Raw genomic sequence first — 19999 nt, forward strand, 5'->3', positions numbered from 1 at the left:
TATATTTTAAATTGTTCTTAACAATAATATTTCATGGAGTTACTCTATTATTTATCTTCTTTTTTCATGCATAAAATTTCTATTTTACTCAGAAGTTATACAAACTCATTTCTAGACTGCAAGTAATTTTGTGGAATATATTGTCGCTTCAGAGCAACAGCAAGATATCTTAGTGTTATTCCTGGGATTAGATGTCTTACTGTTGCTCTGAGGCGACGATATATACGTACTTCATTCTATTGTATTTGTCTCATATTGCTTAATAGAATGGCACATTTAGAGTATTTTTGTGCTCTTTATTATCATATTTTTCAAGTTTTCCTGACTATGCAAAGTGAGACATTTTTAATCAAAATAGTTTTTAAAATCTTCTAACATTTTTATAATAAAGTACTTTACCAAATAAACGGCAGTTATACCTTTGTAATCAATCCATAACTGTTCAAAATTTGTGATCCATCTATATTCAAGCATAAAGTAGCCAGATTTAATATTATTTAAAATTTTCATGCACTTATCAATACGATTAATACAAAAACAAAAAGAATAACAATAATAATAATAATTATTATTATTATAACAATAATAATAATAATAATGGTGTCAATAATAATAACAAAAATAATAACAGTAATAATCAATAAAAAATAATAACAATAGTAATACAATGATAACAAGTACAATAATAGCAATAATAATTATAATAATAATAACGGTGATATTCATGATAATACCAATGATAATATGTAATAATAATAATAATAATAATAACAATGATAATAACAATAATAATATGTACTAATAATAATAATTTAAAATTCTAGTTTTCCTGATAAAAATCAATATGAATTTACAGGTTTTTACGAAAGAATTTTTTTCTTACCTCTAGCACAGTTTTTGTTTTCTCTCAGATCATCATAGTTACTGGAGAAAAGCATAAAATTAAATTACATTTAGCCAATAATAAAATCATTAGAGCGTAAACACAATAAAAACTTCCTCAACTTATCTTAAATCACATTACGGTGAATACATTTATGCTTATTATTCATACTTTGTGAATGGTAGCCATAAAAATGAATGGGAAGAAACAATTCGTTGATAGACACTTTGCACGAAGTTATCATATAAAGGCACATTTGCATAGGGGCTAACAAGCTTGAAGACAGTTTATTTTCTACTTAGTCGGTCACGTTTCATAGTAGATGCTTAGAAATTATAAAGTTTCTGCGTTTTTGTTCAAAATAATTTTATAACCGTCATTGATGGAATAAATTATAGAGGAAAAGTTGTTCACTTTAAAAAAAAACATTTCATTTTATTTCATTTCCCTCCAAGAAATGATAAATCGAGATGATTTGGGCACCACTGTGACCCCCGCACTTACTCTTTTTTTTTTTTTTTTTGGTTTATCAGCGTTAAATGACAAGGCAGGTGCAACGTTTTACACTCCAGGGTCCCCCGTACCTACCACTATTGTGGTTTAACCAGTTGGATGGGAACCTGAAAAGACAGCTCTGATTTTTTGATCCAGACCAGAAATCGAGTAATCTTTGGTCCAGCACCCCCAGAGGTACACAATTAGGGACCTCCGCCCTTCACTACCATCTAGGGTTTCTCAGGGTCCTTCCTCTTGGCCGGGGACCCCTCTCGTCCTTCAGGAACAGTTCAATCCACTTACGACTCTAGGCACCGTAGACCCAGGTACAGACCTGACTCCGGTGGCACCCATTGACTACTCACTGTCTCACTCAGTTAGCCACTGGACAGATAAAGATCTGCCCAGTCGTAAGTTCAGAGTGGTAGCACCCCCCAGAAGAATCCTTTCATTGGAGGACTTTGTGACCATGAGCTCATTTAACGTCCCCCAGTCACTATTAATGAAGACGGTGGATCTTCGACCGACTAGGATCGAACCCGGGACCCTCCGGTCACAAGTCTGATGCCCTACCGATCAGGATCCCATTGCCTCTGTCAAGTGCGACACTGCTAGACGGAGGGTAGCACCAATCTATTTTCACTTCTACAACTTCGGCATAGTACTGAAAAGAAGGAAAAGTCTTCAGTACGCCGCGCCCAATAACTGCTAGTGACTGACATCAAGACTTTCAGACCCATGGATTTTCGGAGTATCTACTCCGCATGTACTCGATGGGGTTTTGGCGATGTGTGGTAGCTGGAACCCTTCGATTCCGTTCAGCCTTTAATTCACTAGGCTCCTTTAATCATCTCGATACTTTAATCCACTAGGACTTTGCCTAACAAATTGAGATCTCCAGGCTGTCGGAGAGGCAAACAAATACTTTGGTGACTAGCTCTTTAAGAACAAAAATTGTTTTCTAGCTATGTTACTTTCAATTTTGCTATAAACTCCGAGAATAGTTTGTCTGGAGTCTAAAATTTTATGTTGGCACCTAAAATGTTACGACTTTTCTCGGTCTCTGCATCAGGAAACCCAGAGTCCTTATTCATAGATATACAAAACGAAAACTTTTAAACAAGGTTAAAAAGAAAGAAAACTAATAATTTAGTACTATTGCCTAATGTACTGAATTCATTCAAATATGGCGTTGTATGTTTTATTAGTAAATTAGAACAAGAAATTCATCTAGATTTAAATAAGCTGAGTATTCTTTCAACTAACGTCGATTTTCCACCATCAAATTGTTGTCTCTCAATTTACTCTAATGCGTATTATTACAAAAATAGTTCTTTAACATTTACAGTCATTTTACGGAAACAGGAAATGCCTTTTTAATGAAAAAATAATAATGTAATCTGAGAGAAATCATAACTCGCACTAAAGCTAACTTTAGAACTTTTCAATTACTTATTAGAATAAGTGTTTAATTAATTGTGTAAAAGGAGCTTTTGCTGATAATTTTTGCATTGTTTCAAAAAATATTATTTCACTTTACTTCTATTTTTCGAACAGATTCATATATTCGACAACAGTTCTACTCTTCATTCGAACCTCACTACCAATGGAACCACAACATCCATCGTTTTGAAGAACTTGACAGCCGGAATGACTTACAAAGTCAGAGCTGAGGCATTTACCCGAGCTGGAATAGGGCCTTCTACACCTTTAGTTGGAATGGTTATCGGTAACGTATTTTAATCTAAAATCAGATGAAATAATTATGGTTTTACATTTCTCAATAGTGTAAAAATCAATATAAAATTTCTAGCGCCATCTGCTTTTAAAATGCAACACATTTTTTATACGTGATGAGGATTAGAGGAATGTTTCTGCCGGGTTGCCTACCGAAATATGAGCCAGAAGTAGGGAGAACTCGCACCGCCATCTTGGATTTTGAGAGTGTGTTTTCAGTTTTCATTTTATATCTCAAAAGCTATTTACTTGCTGATGAAACCATTAGTTGATTGATTAAATAACATAAAACTATACCTTTTAAAAGCATTCCTATGATTTTTTGAAAAACTGCCTATTCCCCCCCTTGTTAAATTTTAGTACTCTGTGAAAGGCCAACAAATCACTTTACTTTTGAGGCTTTGGTTCAAAAACTAAAACTTTTACTTTGAAATTAAATAATTCCTCACCTTTTACAACAACAATTAAAAAAAAAACACCGTTTTGAAGATAATTTTGTACCCCATGTCCAAACTGTCATAAGTCCAAAAAAGGAGATTTTCAAGGTATTACTGTATTTTATGCAGACTCCTACTCCGCATTGAGCCATAACAACATAATTCTATTTTTAAAAATAATCTACAATTATTTACCAGTGCTATGAGAACGCCCAACCTTTGGATGCACTAGACGAAAGTTTGTACGCTCTCCTTTAGAACAATGATATGGTGACTAACGTTAGTCTGATTAAAGATTTTATGCTCTTTAATTCATCACTGACTAATTTTACTAGCAAACTAATAGTTTTTTGAGTTTTAAAACGAAAATTTTAAAAACTCACCTGAACCCAAGATGGCGGTGCGATTTTCCTCTACTTGGGATAGGCAACCTGGCAGAAACAATCACCTCTAATGGTAGTTATGAACAAAAATTATGTTTAATCTAAGAAACAGATGGGGGTAAAATTTTGCAGCGGGATCGTAGACAATAATGAGATGATGTGAAAATTTTTTTAACAACAGTGTTCCCATGTTCTACACATTTTTCTTCTCTCCAGATCCTCGCTTATCCAGCTCGTCCGATGGATCGGGCGGACTGCGTCGTCGTTCTAATGGCAGTGGGTTTGGTGCAGTGTTTCGACAACCATGGTTCATCGCTCTTCTCGGTTGCTCCGTCTTCCTTTTACTCTCCGCCTTCCTCGTTGCTGTCTTCTTCCGTAGGAGAAATGCTTGGAAAAAAGCTTTACTTCAGGCTCAGATTAATGGTAAGCTTGATTTTCAAGAACAATTCAGGGACTTTGCTAGAAAATGATGTGCAGCTAGTGTACCTAGTTTCTGCTAATAACATATCTGGCAAAAATCGGGAGATTTTCTGGCTGTAAGTCAATAATCTTCTTGAAATTAACCTGGGATCTTTCTGAATTACTCAGGAACGTTCCGAATAAAGCCAAACAAGCTTCTAAAATACACTCTGTCGCAAAAAAATATATGCACCCAGAAGAAATTGAGCTACACTCACAAAACTTGGCAGGCATGTAGTGTATGAGATAAGAAGATGATTAAAAATTCAGAGTAAAAGATAATTTTATTAAGCAGTTACTACATGCAAAAGGTTACGAGTCAGTAGGTAGTAAAGCCACCTCTGGCAGCTATACAAGCCGAAACACGAAGTGGCATCGAATCAATTAGGTCACTTATGACCCCCTGCGGAAGATCATGCTATACTCTTTGCAACTGCGTCGTTAATTCCCCTGTATCCCGGGATGGCTGCAGATGCCTTCCCAGCATGTCCCAGAAACGCTCTATTGGCGAAAGGTCTGGTAACCTGGCGGGCCATGGGAGTACGTCATATCCCTGAAGACAATGTTGAGAGAGTCGCGAAGTATATGGACGAGCATTGTCCTGCTGATAAATGGCACCTGGGCGACATGATAAAATAGTCTGAACAATCGGCGTTAAAATACTGTCAACGTATCTGTGAGCTGTTAGAGTGCCTTGGAGAACAACTGGAGGTGATCGTGTGTCTCAAGAAATCGCTCCCCACACTGTCACACCTTGTGAAATGGCTGTATGCCGCTCTACAACAAATGCCGGATCGGAGCACTAGCCGGTGCGGCTCCACACACGTGTACGGTGATCATCAGCACTGAGACTGAATCGGGATTCATCGCTGAAGATCACAAGCCTCCAGTCTGTTATTCTCCAAGCTGCCCGAGGTCGGCAAAAACCCAGTCGACACTGCCTGTGATGTGGGGTCAGTGGCAAGCGCCTTAATGGTCATCGGCTCCTTAAGCCAACTTCGGCCAGTCGTCTCTTAATGGTTTCCCTTGATACCACCGGATGCCTGGAAGGAGGTAAAGGACGCTGAATTGATGTTAGCGACGTTGTCGGTGCCGACGTGGCCGCTCTTCTGATTGCGCGGTCCTCGCGTTCATTTGTGTCCCTGGGACGCCCTGACCGTCCGTGACGGTAGACTCTCAATTCCGTGATCCACTGCTGCCAACACCGAGCAACTACCATATCACTCCGACCGAGGTGGCGGTCGATTCTCCTATTTGACCAACCTGCTTCTCTGAGCCTTATTATACGGCCCCTATCAAACTCCGTCAGCTCTTCGTACTGTCGCCGGTTACTTCTTATAGGCATCTAAAGTCACAATACAGTCTACCCAAGTCAACAGATTCGATTGAATAGCCCTACGGCACAAGTACTCATGCTTTTACACTCTCCCACGTGTGCAACTCACATGCTCACAGCGCGCTTAGCGTTGTTTCATTGGCGCTGAAATTTTAATCATTTGCATATCGGCTACCAAACTGCATTTGTGCCGAGTTTCATGATTGTGGCTCTAACTCTTCTAGGAGCATATATTTTTTTGCGACAGAGCGTATATCAGGAACTTTCAGATTTGTTAAATGTAGCTATAGCTTGGCAGCTTTCTAAATTACCAGGAAAGCTCCCAAAGCGTATATATATGGCAGAAGGTAAAGCATAATTAAAAGGAAATACTGACCAGCTAATTTGACTGCATTTACGCTCAAGCTTGAGGCTCAGTCAATCTGGACGGGCCATAGCGCAGCTGAAATTGAAACACCTTATAAAAACTGTGTCTATAAGTAAACTGGCACTAAAAATTTTATTTTCACAATAGTGAGAAATCTGCATTTATGAAACTTGTAGCGACTCAGGAGACGTTTCGCAAATACACTTGTTTCTTTGCTGGAAATTTATAAAAACCTGTGAAAACCTGAAACGTCACCCGGAAATAATCTGTAATGCTTAGAAACTTTCTTACAGTTTACATACACATCATATATCAAAACATTTTGGATTCTTCATCTTATCTATTCCAAAATTATTGGAAGAGACTAACTAAATTGTTCGGAAGGTCTTGGGAAAGACATCCGCAAAGTCTTCCGCTTCGAGGCTATATTCGATGTCTTATGGTAATGGTGCGTGAAGACAGAATGGCCAGGCAGTCAAAAATATGGTCTGGTTTTGATTGGGCTTGTAGTTTATGCTGTTCAGGTTATTTGCCGCATATCAAAATTATTAATTTCTACATCGCCGTAGTTATGAAGCAATTCCTTCGTAGCTTAGAAAATTGCCGCTTTACGAATTGTTGTTGTTATAAAATCTTATTTTTCCAGCAGTTTCTTGACTACAACTTTAGGAATCTTCTGAAGTAGTCAAGAGTAAGATCTAGTTTTTCAGGAAACCAGAAATTTTTACCTGTATTCTCCCGACATTTTATAAAAATAAAAATCATAGTAAAATATGCAAAAGTGACTCAATTATGTATTGATTCTTCAAAATTTACCAATTAGCTGAAACCCATACTTTTCAATATGTCGAAATATAAGGAATCTTGTTTGGTTATAGTTGCTTCACTTTGATTGCAACATCATCATCTTAAATGCCGTGGGCAGGTACAGGGCAGTAACTGCAAATATTTTGTTTTTCATTTTTATACACTTTTGTCACCTGTTGTACGTTAACTTTATTGTACATGCTTGCTTATTTGGTTTCCGCTTATAAAAAGGAGCAAAAAAAAGTATTATTCCAGCATTTCCCTATAGTTAGTATTGAATCCAACACACAATTCTTCAAATATCTCGAAAACTCGTTTCTGCAAATAAAGCCGTTTACCTGCCCACGTCAGTATACGAGTATACTTCATTATTCTTCTGACTTTTCTGAAATAATACTACCTTTGAATATTTGATTCTGGATAGTCAAAAGGTTTTTACTAGCTTTACTAGCTAATTTCAAAGTAAAGGCATTTCATCCCATAAGAATGAAAATTTTACTTATGATTTAGACGCTAATTTTTATTATGTCTCTCAAATGCACTTTTCTGTTATTTTGAACTTCTCGTAGAAAGAGTTCAATGACACTTTCAGACTTTGTATTGGAAATGTTTATCGACCTCATGTTTTCAAAACTGAAGAAACGCTAGCATTTTTTGAAACGTCATTCATCTTCTTGAACAAACTTAAGTTTTTCTTCTTGAGTTAAGCTCTTTTTGTGAACATAAAAAGATGTGTGCATTACTATAAAAAACTTTGAAACACGTTCACAAGGTTCGATCTCCATTGTAAACGAAAAACGGGTAACTTCCTTTCTCGCAAATATAAAGCATTTTCTTTTATTGCTCAAAATTTTATGTTTATATCAGTAAAATTTAAATGAGCATTTTTTCCCCAGTACTATTAAAAGAAAATTAGAAAGAAAAAGCTGAATATATTATTTTTAAAAATTGCATTAAATGTCAAACAGTGAAAGAAAAGAAGCTTTTAGCCATTTTAAAATGCTATGACTCGCTACTGCGCAAGCGTTTGGGACAGTATGCAGTTTACTGTCTTTGTATATCTTGGCTCAAGTGTTCTAGCGTTATTGGCTAGCTACAAGATAGTTTTCTAAAAATAAGATGAAATCTGCACCAAAGACAAATTTTGAAACTTAAGCCAATTTGAGTTTTATAAAATACCTAACGACAATGGTGTTTAACCATGAAATTCATAATCTAGTGAAATCCGCAACTTTGCTACCACATTCTATTCCGCTGCATATCACTCCTCCCTCCTATTCTTTTAATTTCTTATACTTCGTGCAAGTTAAATGATTATAATATTTTAATGAAAATGTGTTTTTAATTTAAATATAAATGTTTGTATGCAATGTATTTTTTAAGCATTTTCTTTTTTGTTTCAGTTCCCATTCACAAAAGCGATGGCATGCGGTAAGTAAATCACAGATTTGCTAAAATAATAAACATCGTGTGTTTCCACTTATTTATATGGGCTTCATATAGAATTTAATAATTATCAAGCTTAATTTCCTTAACAATTACAGTCGTGAACTTGAATTTCCCTTGGCTATGGATTTTTTGCCGAAATTTTGGCTCATCTAAATTTACATAATCTACGAGAAAACAAATCAAGCCTACTGAAGCGAAATACCGATGACGTCATAACATAATCAACACGTTATGACCTATTGGGTCAAAGAAATGTTTAGTGGTGGGGAAAAAATAGTCAATGTATTCTCTCTGTAAGCTTTTGCTACTGTCGTAATAAGTGCGTAGTAATTATCCCGTATGGTAAAACTTTACGTATCTTAATAAAAAGGTAAATAAATAAATTGAATTACAACCTCTAAAATATTTTTGGGCATCATACTTTACCCTAAACGACATATGCTAAGACGAGTTAGTATCCTCTCTGCAACCCACAAAGTATTAGTTAAATGCATTGTAAATTTTCTGATTTTAAACTACTAGCATTAGCCATTTAGTAACAAAACAGTGATGAGCAGGCTTAACAAAATCAAGTCTTAAAATGATATATTTTTAAAAATACCATGAAGTAAAGAAATATATATATATATATATATATATATATATATATATATATATATATATATATATATATATATATATATATATATATATATATATATATATATATATATATATATATATATATATATATATATATATATATATATATATATATATATATATATTTAATTTAAAACATTCCATGACGCAAAGAAAAAACTATTCAATCATAGAAAAACTTTTGTTCTGGAAAAAAAAAGAAAAGATAATATTTCTCGTGAAATAAAGAAATTTTTTTAAAAAAATTTCCCATGCACCCCGTTGTTCCCCTCACATGAAATTGGTGAACTCATCTGTCTTGAATTTTGATAATTTATGACCAATCAACTTTAAGCTCTGATCCATTTTGGGCATCCTTCCCATGGCTATTTAAAAAATCAAAAAATAAAATAAAAATCAAGGTACTAAAATATAATTTTCTTTGTTATTTTAAAAGTTATACAACTTATGGTATAAACTTTCATGAAAAACAATGCTCGTTTATTATTTTCCAGAGGTGTAAACTCCTGTGAAACTCTTTGGATTAATCAAACTTTAAACTCTTCTCATGCCAGCAAAGCTAACAGCCTTAGCGAATCGAAGTTACTTGAAAAACCAGATGCATCTATGGAGCATAATTACTACAGGTAACCATGTTCATGAAACTCTTAATAAAGTACTTAAATCACACATTATGAAGACAGCCGTTTTTTTTTATTTTCATTCAATTTATTTATAATTTAACATTTTCATCTATACTAATATTATAAAGAGAGAGGGCGGATTTTTGTGTGTTTATATGTTCGAGGTAATCTCCGGAACCACTGCACCTATTTGAAAAATTCCTTCACTATATGAAAGGTGCTTTCTTACTGAGTGACATGGCTATAATTCGAAAAAAATCCGATAAAAAGTTCTTTTTCTACTTCAATTTAGGCCCTAATTTCACATAAATTCCCGAATATGGGAGTGAAAAATTACTTGCACATATTAATATTACATATCGTTGGAAAATGAAGAATTTTCCGCATTCTACGCAATTTGTTCCAATGCTCTAACTTAACTGCAGCGGGAGTTTTTTACGTTTTTAGCTCGAACTTTTTTAGTCTTAGCTGAAATTTAGGCACTACTTTCTTCATTAACTCTATCAATAAAAAGTGAAGGAATTGTCCCACAGTTTTCTTTTTGCCACCATTGGAAAAAGTGATATTTTTTACTCCAGATCTCTCTCGACCCATGGTCGAAAATCTTTGCTTCTTTCTTCAAAGGAAAAAAGTTACAAGCGTTTTTAAGTCAAGTTAAATTTCCACGGTTACGCTTTTTGAATCTATTGTTTCTTTCCTTATTTTGCATTTAATTTCGTAACTTATTTTATTTCGTATTTCGATGGTTACGCTTTTAAAATCCATCTTTCGCATTTTAATATCTGTCGTTATTCTTTGGAAGGGTAATTTTGCATGGTGTTTTTTTTTTCTTTTATTTAAGTCTGATTGTTGAATATGTGTCACTTGACACAATTTTTAATCTCGAGATAGACCGGGCAAAGCCGAGCAACGCAGCTCGTAATATATAAAGATTTGAAAGCTACTGTTAATGTGATTTTATACTTTTTTGTTTGTTTGGCAAAATATTTATTATTGCCAAAGAAAAAACATCCGCTTCACTCGCAAAAGGGCTGGGTTCTGAAAGCGTGGTTTCTTGGCGCGATAGGCGCTGAGCAGTTCAGTCTAGGATTATTGTTTTAAAGCAACCGTAAATGCAATTCATTGTTTTGGCGATTTGTTTTGAAAGAAAAGAAACTTTTGATTTGTTTTCATCCGAGTGAAATGTACGATTTTTTTTTTCTGACGATAATTTTTTTAATGCTCCACGGGATGTTTTTTTTTTTTTTTTTCGTTAGACGGATGAATTATGATAGCGTGGTTTCTGGGCGAGTTTGGCGTAAAACAATAGAGTTGCGGAATTATTTTTACATTTGAAAAGTATTATTTGATGTCTTTTTTTGTTTATTTGGCGAAATATTTTAAATTGCAGTAAAAACCGCTTCACTTGCTAAATAGAGTTTTAAAGCAACTGCAAATCTAATTTAATGATTTGACGAAAAGTTTTAAATTCCGAAAAAACTTTAATAGTTTTTTTTTTTTTTTGAAAAGGTGTGTACGCATTTTATACAAAAAAAAAAATGATCATTTCACATCGGATGGGGAGAGGGCGTCAAATTTTTTTATTCAACGGAATTCCATTAAATTTTTAGCACGGGCATCGTTGCGCGGGTACTGCTAGTGCATAATAACTTTTCTATATTCAACAAATAAGCTTATCTAATTTCACTAGCAACAAAAGTCGTTTCAAAAGTTTCAAGCTGTTTTCATGAGAAAAATTTGAATAGTTGCTATTTTAAATGGTTTTGTCAAAAATTTGGTGAAAAGAAGCTCTTCTATAAGCAGCTATTGGTAATGAATAGCATTGAACACAAAATATCAAGATATGCTCCAACCATGTTGGAGTTAATCTTGGTGCTACTGAACGTTGTTTGAAGTAATTTCTAGATTAATTCCAAATTTACTTACGTATGGAAATCTCATGAATATAAGTTAAATTATCATTCTCAAGTAATTATATTTTCGAGACCATGTGATCTTTAAAAAGTAGGGTCTGTTGGGGTAATGTGGTCATAAAATCGTAGGTTTTCAACTTAGGTTTAAAAAAAATACTTTAAATTCTTTAAACACTTTAACTTGTTTTGCTGTTATTTTACATTGCATCATTAAAGAACACGGTACATTCGACTTTAGGGGGGAAAATATTGATTTAAGTAGTTTTATAACACTTTCATTTCCCTATGTATTTATGACCGCTTTACCCCATGGGGTGGGAGAAAGTGGTCATAGCATGGGGTAAAGTGGTCATAGTTTAAAATGGATGCAAAACCGTAACAAATAAACCAAATATTTGCATATTTTCGTTATTTTTATAGTTACAAGTATATGCACATGTATATTCGAGTATACACGAGTATAAACGTGTCGTGTAAACATGAGTAAACGCGCTCATATATGAGTAGATACATGTATACATCAGATACATGCATGGACGTGCCTACTCAAGTATATACGTGCATACATGAGTATATAAGCATGTATACGTGATTCCTTATAGGAGTGTATACGTGGGTACACTAGTATATACGTGTCACTTGTATTTACTGAGTATGTACGCTTATAAACGAACATCATATGCGTGTATGCACTTATTTCTCGAGTATATACGTGCATTACATGAGTAACATCCAGTGCGTGTCTGTACGTGCCTACTCACGTATATATATATATATGGAAGCACGAGTATATACGTATGTTTACGTGTAAATACGATGATATAGCTGTATAGATGTATATATACGTACATTTACGTGTATACACCAGTACATGTATGTATGCGTGAGTATATATGCTAATATACATGTATGCTTACAGATTGAATCCAAGCTCTTGAGCAAAAATCTAAAAGGTGTGAGAGGGGAGGATAAGAAGCAAAGAATCATAAGGAACTTATGGTCGCTGACGCACTACATGCACACAAAGCCAAAAACTGATGGATGCAAAGCAGGTCACAAATTTGTTACACAAAGATGATTTTACTTAACATTTTGGTTTTTAAGAAATATTTAGGGCAGTTGTTAAACGTTACGGCCTGTAGTAGCTCTAATACACGCATCGCAACATAGATGCAGCGAATGAAGAAAGTCTTTCAAAGTGCATCGTAATTGCAACAGAGTGCTTTGTGATTGTGACGCATTTATTACAACTGCAGGCAGCGAATTTCATCAATCGCTTTAAAACTTTCTTAAGACTTAAAATGTTGTGTAAAATTGTCTTTGTGCAATATATAAATTTGTAACCTATTTTGCATCCATCAGTTTCTGGCTTTTCGTGCATGTAGTGCGTCAGCATTGTAATGTGACCATATGTTCCTACTGATTCTCGCTTCTTATCCTCCTCTCTAACACCTTTTATTACTTTGCTCAAGAGTTTAAACTCACCCTGTACACTTGTATATTATATGCTTGTATGAAAGTGTCTTCTTGAGTATGTACGCGAATATACGTTTCTACCTGAGTATATAAGTGTTCGTATATATACGAGTATGAGCGAGCATATACGTGTATAGTCGAATGAATATCTGTATTGATAAAAAGTATTTGCAGATACCCACATACGTATTTATCGGAACATTTGAGTACGTCTATATACTTGCCTACACGAGTATATATGTGTATGCATACGCATATACTCGTATATTTAACCCCGTTTACTGTAAAAACAATGCATATTAAGTGAAATTAATATTTAATTTTTATCTGCCTTATACTAAAATATTAAATGACATTAGAAGAACAATATTCGTTAAGCCTAATATTATGACCACTTTACCCCATCTTACTTAAACTGTTCTAAAAAATTATCTAAAATAGATCCAGCTTACTGCTAATGAGTAAGAGTTCTTGAGACATGTAGGAAGCTTCCTGTGATGTCAATCTGTTCATAATTCTAACAAGCAAAATTTCTCAGGGAAATTAAAAGAGGTGTTTCTATTTTTAAATTTTTCATATTCATAAAAAATATTTTTTTTTTACCAAATAAATTTTTGTCAGTTATAAAATTGTGCATTCAAAATGTAGTTTCTAACTGCCCTACCCTAAAATAAAATTTACACATTCATTCGAACATTTGTTTCTAAGCTATAGCTATTTATTTAACGTATGACCACTTTCCCCCACCAGACCCTACATTACTAATATTTTATTAATGAAGAAGCAGAGAAAACTTAGTTGTATGCTAAACATCTTAAATCCCGCCTTCTTTCAATATGCAAGTAAGGAATTCCAAATAACATCACCAATTTCAGAGAAACTCCATAGGAAGAAATTAAAAAATGCAGTCAAAAATCATTTTTTCGGCTAAAATTTTAAGCTTTTATTTGCTCCTTGTTTTTGTTAGAATTAATTTCATCCTGTTTGTGTAAAAGAAGGACTCGTTTGAGAAATGCAATCGATAAAGAAAAAGCAAAAAACATGCATTACGTTGCAAAAAGTTTACAGTTAAAACTATATTTATTTCTTTTCCTGAGAAATTGACATACAGTAAAATCTTATTGCAGCGAATACCAATACAACGAAATATCTGTTTCAACAGTACTGAACAGCGAAATGTTCAGTACCATTTTATTTTCAATACATTGTTTGAATTCCATTACGACGAACAAAATCTGTTGTCCCTTGAAATTCGTTGCAATAGGATTTAACTTCTCATGCTTGCTCCGAAATTCATTGCAGGAATTTTTTTGACTGAAGGTAGTTCCCAGAAAAGATGATGAAATTTGAGTTTTTGTGACTTCTGTCATATTTTTGAAATTAAACTACTATATTTTTGTATATTTTCCCTGATACATTTGTACACGGACTGGGAAAATCAAAAATACAAGAACTGAAAGACTACTACAAGATTTTAGTAACTCGTATTTTGTCAACAGATTTCTTGAAAAGATTGATCTTTTATGTAATATGTATATTCATTATATAAATATTAATATTTTGCAGTGTGTGTGCACCTGACTACGCTGAAGTGGACACGCATAGCATGGCAACTTTCTACAAGCGAGAAGCTCCTTGCAGCACTCTAGCACCGTACGCCACAACCACTCTCATCAGCAAGCAAGGATCGGTAAGTTCATTTTTTGTGTGAAAGAATTAAATTATATGATTCAAATATTTTAAGCAGTTTAAAATGATGTACATATAGTAGAGGCAAAACTAACCTGGCAGCGTCCTAATGCTGCGGATAGGATCTGCGCAGCCTTTACAATGCTACCAGGTTAGCTTTGCCCCAACTACAGAAGTAAAGGGACGTAAATGCCAAGATTAAGGACTTAGAGATAACCTGTAAAAATGGGATGGAAGAAACTCTCATCTGTTTTTAAGGCAGGAGATAGTACTTTAGCTTGACCACGTATATATCGTGGATGAACTAAAAGCGGAAACTGAACGCTTCATTTTGTTATAGTCAGGTTCAGTGGAAACGCTCAAGCAGAAAAATGTTTATTGCTCTCGCAATCTCGCTAACCCAACCTATTACAAAATGAAGTCAATCGTTTCCACTTCCAGTTCATCCACCGTCTATCCGTTATCAAGCTTTAAAAGACCTAGTAAGTGTTACTATACAGCATGGCTTCGAAAACAATTTCGTGAAAGCCTATTTATAGTCTGAACTTTTCTCGTGTTTTAGTTAAAACTTAAAAAAGTCTTCTTACATATCCCTTTGTTTCTCACTGCCTTAAGCATTGAAAAACGTCTTGAATGAGGCATAGACATTGTCCAGAAGGGAAATATTATTCTTTCCCATGAATTCAGGTGTTAACTGATCGTCTGGTGTCACATTTTCAGATTTTTCCGCAATGCTTCATAAAAAAAGGTACTCATGACGATTTTCCCCAAGACATTCCTTAGACAATGCCCATTTTTTTAAATTTCAAATATGAAGAAGGAAATTTGGACAAATTTTATCAGACATATTTTATAATGAAAAATAGTAATAATGCCTATTTTGAAAGAAAAAATGCCTTTGTGTTAATAATTAAGACTTATTGCTTCTTAAATTTCATAATTTTGAGCTTTAATTTTATGATCCACTGTTAATTTCACTTTTCATCTTATTCGACTGATTATCAAAAAGAGTTGATGTTTTATATTCAAAATGTATTTACTTATTTACCTATTTGTTGTACGGCAGGTTTATGAAAGCAAGAGTAGCAGCTCTGAACTGAGTAAAAAGTCAGAATTCGGTCCGAGACTCACAGAAGGTAATTTATATTCTTTTATCATTTCTTCAAATGAGATCCTTATCAAATCAAAACGAGTTAAACATGTTCATGTGCAAAGATTTTTTTGCAAGTTCTTTTTTTTTTATTGTAATTTTTAAATAATTATTTTCAGATGATGTTTTCGAACATTTTCTAAATAAAGCTCAAGCTTGCGCTGTGAATTACTCCAATGGTAAGTAAAATTCGTCATTCTTTTTGCTAAGAGATAAATTTAAAAGAAACTTATAATACCTTTTCGCTCAACAAAAATAACACTATCAGTTTTACACTCCTAGAAAAAATATACTTCACGGAACTAAATTCCGTAGAATATCAATAACATCGTTTCTCACAGACAATTCAAAATAATCGATTGATACTATTTGAATCTATAAATCGAAAGTCTTAACTTACCAAGATATAGAGAAAATTAATCAAGTCTGAAATGGCCATATCAATTTATTTATTGATTTAAAATATTGCAAAATTTCAGACTGAACCTATCGGTATTTGTTTAAACAAACCAAAAAAAAAAAATATTTTTATTTTTTGAAAAAATTCTAGCGTAATTTTTAATCATATCCTTTCTTCATTAATTCTAGGTTAGAGTTAACTTGCAAGATACTATTTCAGATAAGTAAAAATAACTATGATCATTACTGTTGTATCTATGACCAGAACAAAACTTTTGTGCAAATTTGAATTTTGGGGCTGCTTTGCAAAATGTCTCACAATTTCTCGTCAAAGGTTCCGTAACTCAACTTTCAGACTTTTCGGGGGGTTTCGTAGATATGTTGCTTGCAGTAACACCTTGGACCTGGCGATGGGACCTAATATTCCTAACATCGAAATTCAATTCACAAATTAATACAGTAAAAATTCTCACACCATAAACCATCATCAATAATACTGTATCAATAATCAAATTTATTATATTAAGTAACATTTCGTACAAAACACATCAAACACTACGTTACATTTTAATACAGTAAAATATCATCAAGTTACTACGTAGATTTTTCTCATTTTTTGCCTTGACCAATGGGAGAGAAGATAATCTGACGTCACCTCTAATTGACTGAATTCCATTTTGCATGTAATGAACTTTTATAAGATTTTCTACTCAGTCTTTGATCATTTTTTTATTTTATACATATCTATTCTGATAATATCATTTTTTACTTTTACTTAATTTTTGCAAATACATACTATCCTAACCAGTGACTCTGACGCCAATTGGTTAAATGTTTGAGTTTATTTTACTTGTAGGTATTTTAAGATGAAAAATGAAAAATAACCAGAGCTTTAAACTCGCGTCAAAATATTCATTAATTCGTCACAATCATCATCAAACAATGGTTATGCAGCCCTTTGAAGTTGGAAATCACTGGGTGCTGAAACATTTAACTCTTTTCATTTCAAGGCATAAAATAATATCGAACACACACACAATGGCGGCTCAAAAACGATTTTCCTGTAAGAACAGTTTTGGCGCTTAGAAAAAAAAACATTTTTTAAACCAAATACGTATTGAGGACGGTGATGGTTTAGATATTCTTATCAGTCTAGTAATGCAGCTAGCTAAGGACTCCTAAACTAAAAACTGAACGATTGTGATATTGAGAGGGCATGTGTATATGCTCAGTCGCAATAAGTCTAAAATAACAAATATAGTCTAAAAGTATTGCTCAGAAGCAGTTAAGTTGCAAAAAGCAATAAAATTTATTTAATTCTTTAAGGAAATAAATGCATGAATCATCATACATAGTATAATAGCGTATGATCGAGTAACGCTCCTGACATCATCAATAATGAAACTCTCTCCAGGTGTGCTAATTTGACAATATGTTTTTGGTAATGTTTGATATGCAGGGAAAGGCTTTTTTTTTTTTGACGAGGCTGAACTGGATCCAGTATCTTAACTGTTTTACTGGGAAGACTGTCAGTTTAGAAGAATGAAAACGAAAAAGTGATAAAGAGTGAACGCTATCTATTGGAGTTTAGGGTTAATTCACTGGAGTTAGGGTTAAAATTTCAACTATAAAAATATCACCAAACAGTCAGTTGCTTTATTCAGATGTAGGAGAATTTTTCACATGTCATACCTTGACGGACGATTTTCTAGTAAATTAATAATTCAGAAAAAAAACAATCACCAGACAATGGAAAATATGTACGTACTTGCTACAGAGATTTACAGTAAGTTAGTCGACAGCTCAATGTCGATTTTTTTTCCATTTTTAGAAGACTATGGATACCAAAGCCGTCAACTGAAGAATAAATTTATGCCAGGGCCGTCCAATAAAGGAGGTTGCACCGTAGTTAATTGGACGGATTTCGCACCACCTCCGCCAGAAAATCCCCCAGGGGAAATAACTATGCGAAATTTGTCACCAGTCAACCCTTATCAAGCACAGGTAAATTGATTTTGTATGATTAGAGTAAAATCCGTTAGAATACTTTTACATTAAAATAATTAAAAACGTACTAATTATTGTGGTTAGAAAGTAATTTATGCATAGGGACACGTATTTTTATGTAATAATTCTCATTAACGAAGCATGGTATCGTTCGCAGAGTTAACATTGTTTACATTAAACCAAAATTCTGTAATTTAGTTTATAAACTATGAAATTCACATTTACTAATATGAAACGAAAATTAAGCCAATTTTTAAATTTGTCTCCATCTTGTCGGTATAGCATTGTTGTATACAGAACAAATTCGGCAGCAAACATTTATAGCAAATAAGTATTTATTCTAACCTCTTATTCATTACAGTTTTTAACTCAATTTATTTTGTTTCAAGAATGAATGATAGAAATAGTAATCATTTTACAGAACATTACTATTCAATATCACTTGGTATCAATACAAATAACACTTTTAAGCAGTTAAAAGCCGTATGCTACTTTGGTTTTGCATCAAATCAAGAGTGAATATCTTTCCACTATAAAGCGAGATGTCAGTATTATACTATTTAATAGAAGATTTGTCGAAGATTGAAATTTGCATCTATTATAATTAATGTTTTCAGCACATTTAGACATTTATTTCACTTTTAAATCACATTTTCTGAATGTTTTATGACTTCGTCCCAAGTTACGTTGCCTGATTTTCTCAACTTTTAATCATTTTTCAAAAGGTTCATCGAAACAGCTTTCTGCAATCTCTAGTTATTAGGAAGCCTCATTTTTAAATTTTAAATTAAAAATTGAAATACTATAGCTAAAATATTTTTTTTTTCATTCTTTTCTACAGAGTTACCAAGGAAATTTCACAATCAGGCCTAACCTTCCTACCAATAATAGCCCATGGAGTACGTTAGGAAGGAACAACTTGGATATGGAAAGGGCTGTAGCAGCCACGTTTGGTGGATTGAAAGGGCCACCACAAAGGACACTTCCTCAAAATTCCACAAAGAATGAGCAATCGCCAAATAATAGTAGACGAACGAGCCAGAACGGGATGGTGCCAGGTATACTTTATGTCTCTAGATATACACATACACAATGTCCGACAAATCCCAGTTGACCGGGGGACTAAAAAATACTATAGAGACAAGTTCGTTTGGAAAAAGAAATTAGAAACGGTATTACACTGAACTTTAAAATAAACTCTGAGAAATAACTTATCTGGCGACTAAATTTTCTCCCTGGCCTCCTAAAATTCTGAAAATTTTGTCGGTCTCTGCATTTCCATTAATGCAAGTCTCTAAAACGCTAGAAACTATACATGCTATGATCATGCGCTGTAACAGTAACATCAGCATTTGTTTTTACCAGGAATCTTGTCCAATTCCGTTCTGACATATCAGTAATAAATAAGGGCCGACGAACTTGACATTAATAGATTAAAGTGCTTAGACTCTGAACCCATAAATATGAGTTCAAAGTCTCTAGACAGACGCAATTTTTTAGTACTTTTCATATGTTATATTTTGTTTAATCCATTTGCACGGATGTGACATTTTTCGCATATATTTGTACTTTATTCTCGAAATTCCAAACTTCGGTTTTTAATTTTTATATATTTGAAAGGAAGGAATATTTATGTCTGATAAAACAAAGTAGCAACTTTCAAAAAAAAAAATTGCAAAATAATTATTTGTATGTGTTGCAGTTGTGGCTGTACGGTCACGTATACATAAAATGACGCATAAATGGT

General features: G+C 33.6%; 1 protein-coding gene across 1 annotated transcript in view; it reads left to right on the top strand.

Annotated features, from left to right (window-relative positions):
* Positions 1–19999, top strand: part of LOC129224893 (roundabout homolog 2-like) — a 69771-nt gene that overhangs the window by 36741 nt on the left and 13031 nt on the right. Inside the window, exons 15-23 of the mRNA XM_054859438.1 lie at positions 2936–3107; positions 4152–4358; positions 8308–8335; positions 9490–9621; positions 14574–14697; positions 15763–15832; positions 15966–16025; positions 18077–18249; positions 19330–19396. Coding sequence (XP_054715413.1) covers positions 2936–3107; positions 4152–4358; positions 8308–8335; positions 9490–9621; positions 14574–14697; positions 15763–15832; positions 15966–16025; positions 18077–18249; positions 19330–19396 — 1033 coding nt within the window. The remainder of the gene's footprint in view (positions 1–2935; positions 3108–4151; positions 4359–8307; positions 8336–9489; positions 9622–14573; positions 14698–15762; positions 15833–15965; positions 16026–18076; positions 18250–19329; positions 19397–19999) is intronic.

The sequence above is a fragment of the Uloborus diversus genome, chromosome 6 (genome assembly GCF_026930045.1).
Source record: "Uloborus diversus isolate 005 chromosome 6, Udiv.v.3.1, whole genome shotgun sequence".
Taxonomy (NCBI): Eukaryota; Metazoa; Arthropoda; class Arachnida; order Araneae; family Uloboridae; genus Uloborus; species Uloborus diversus.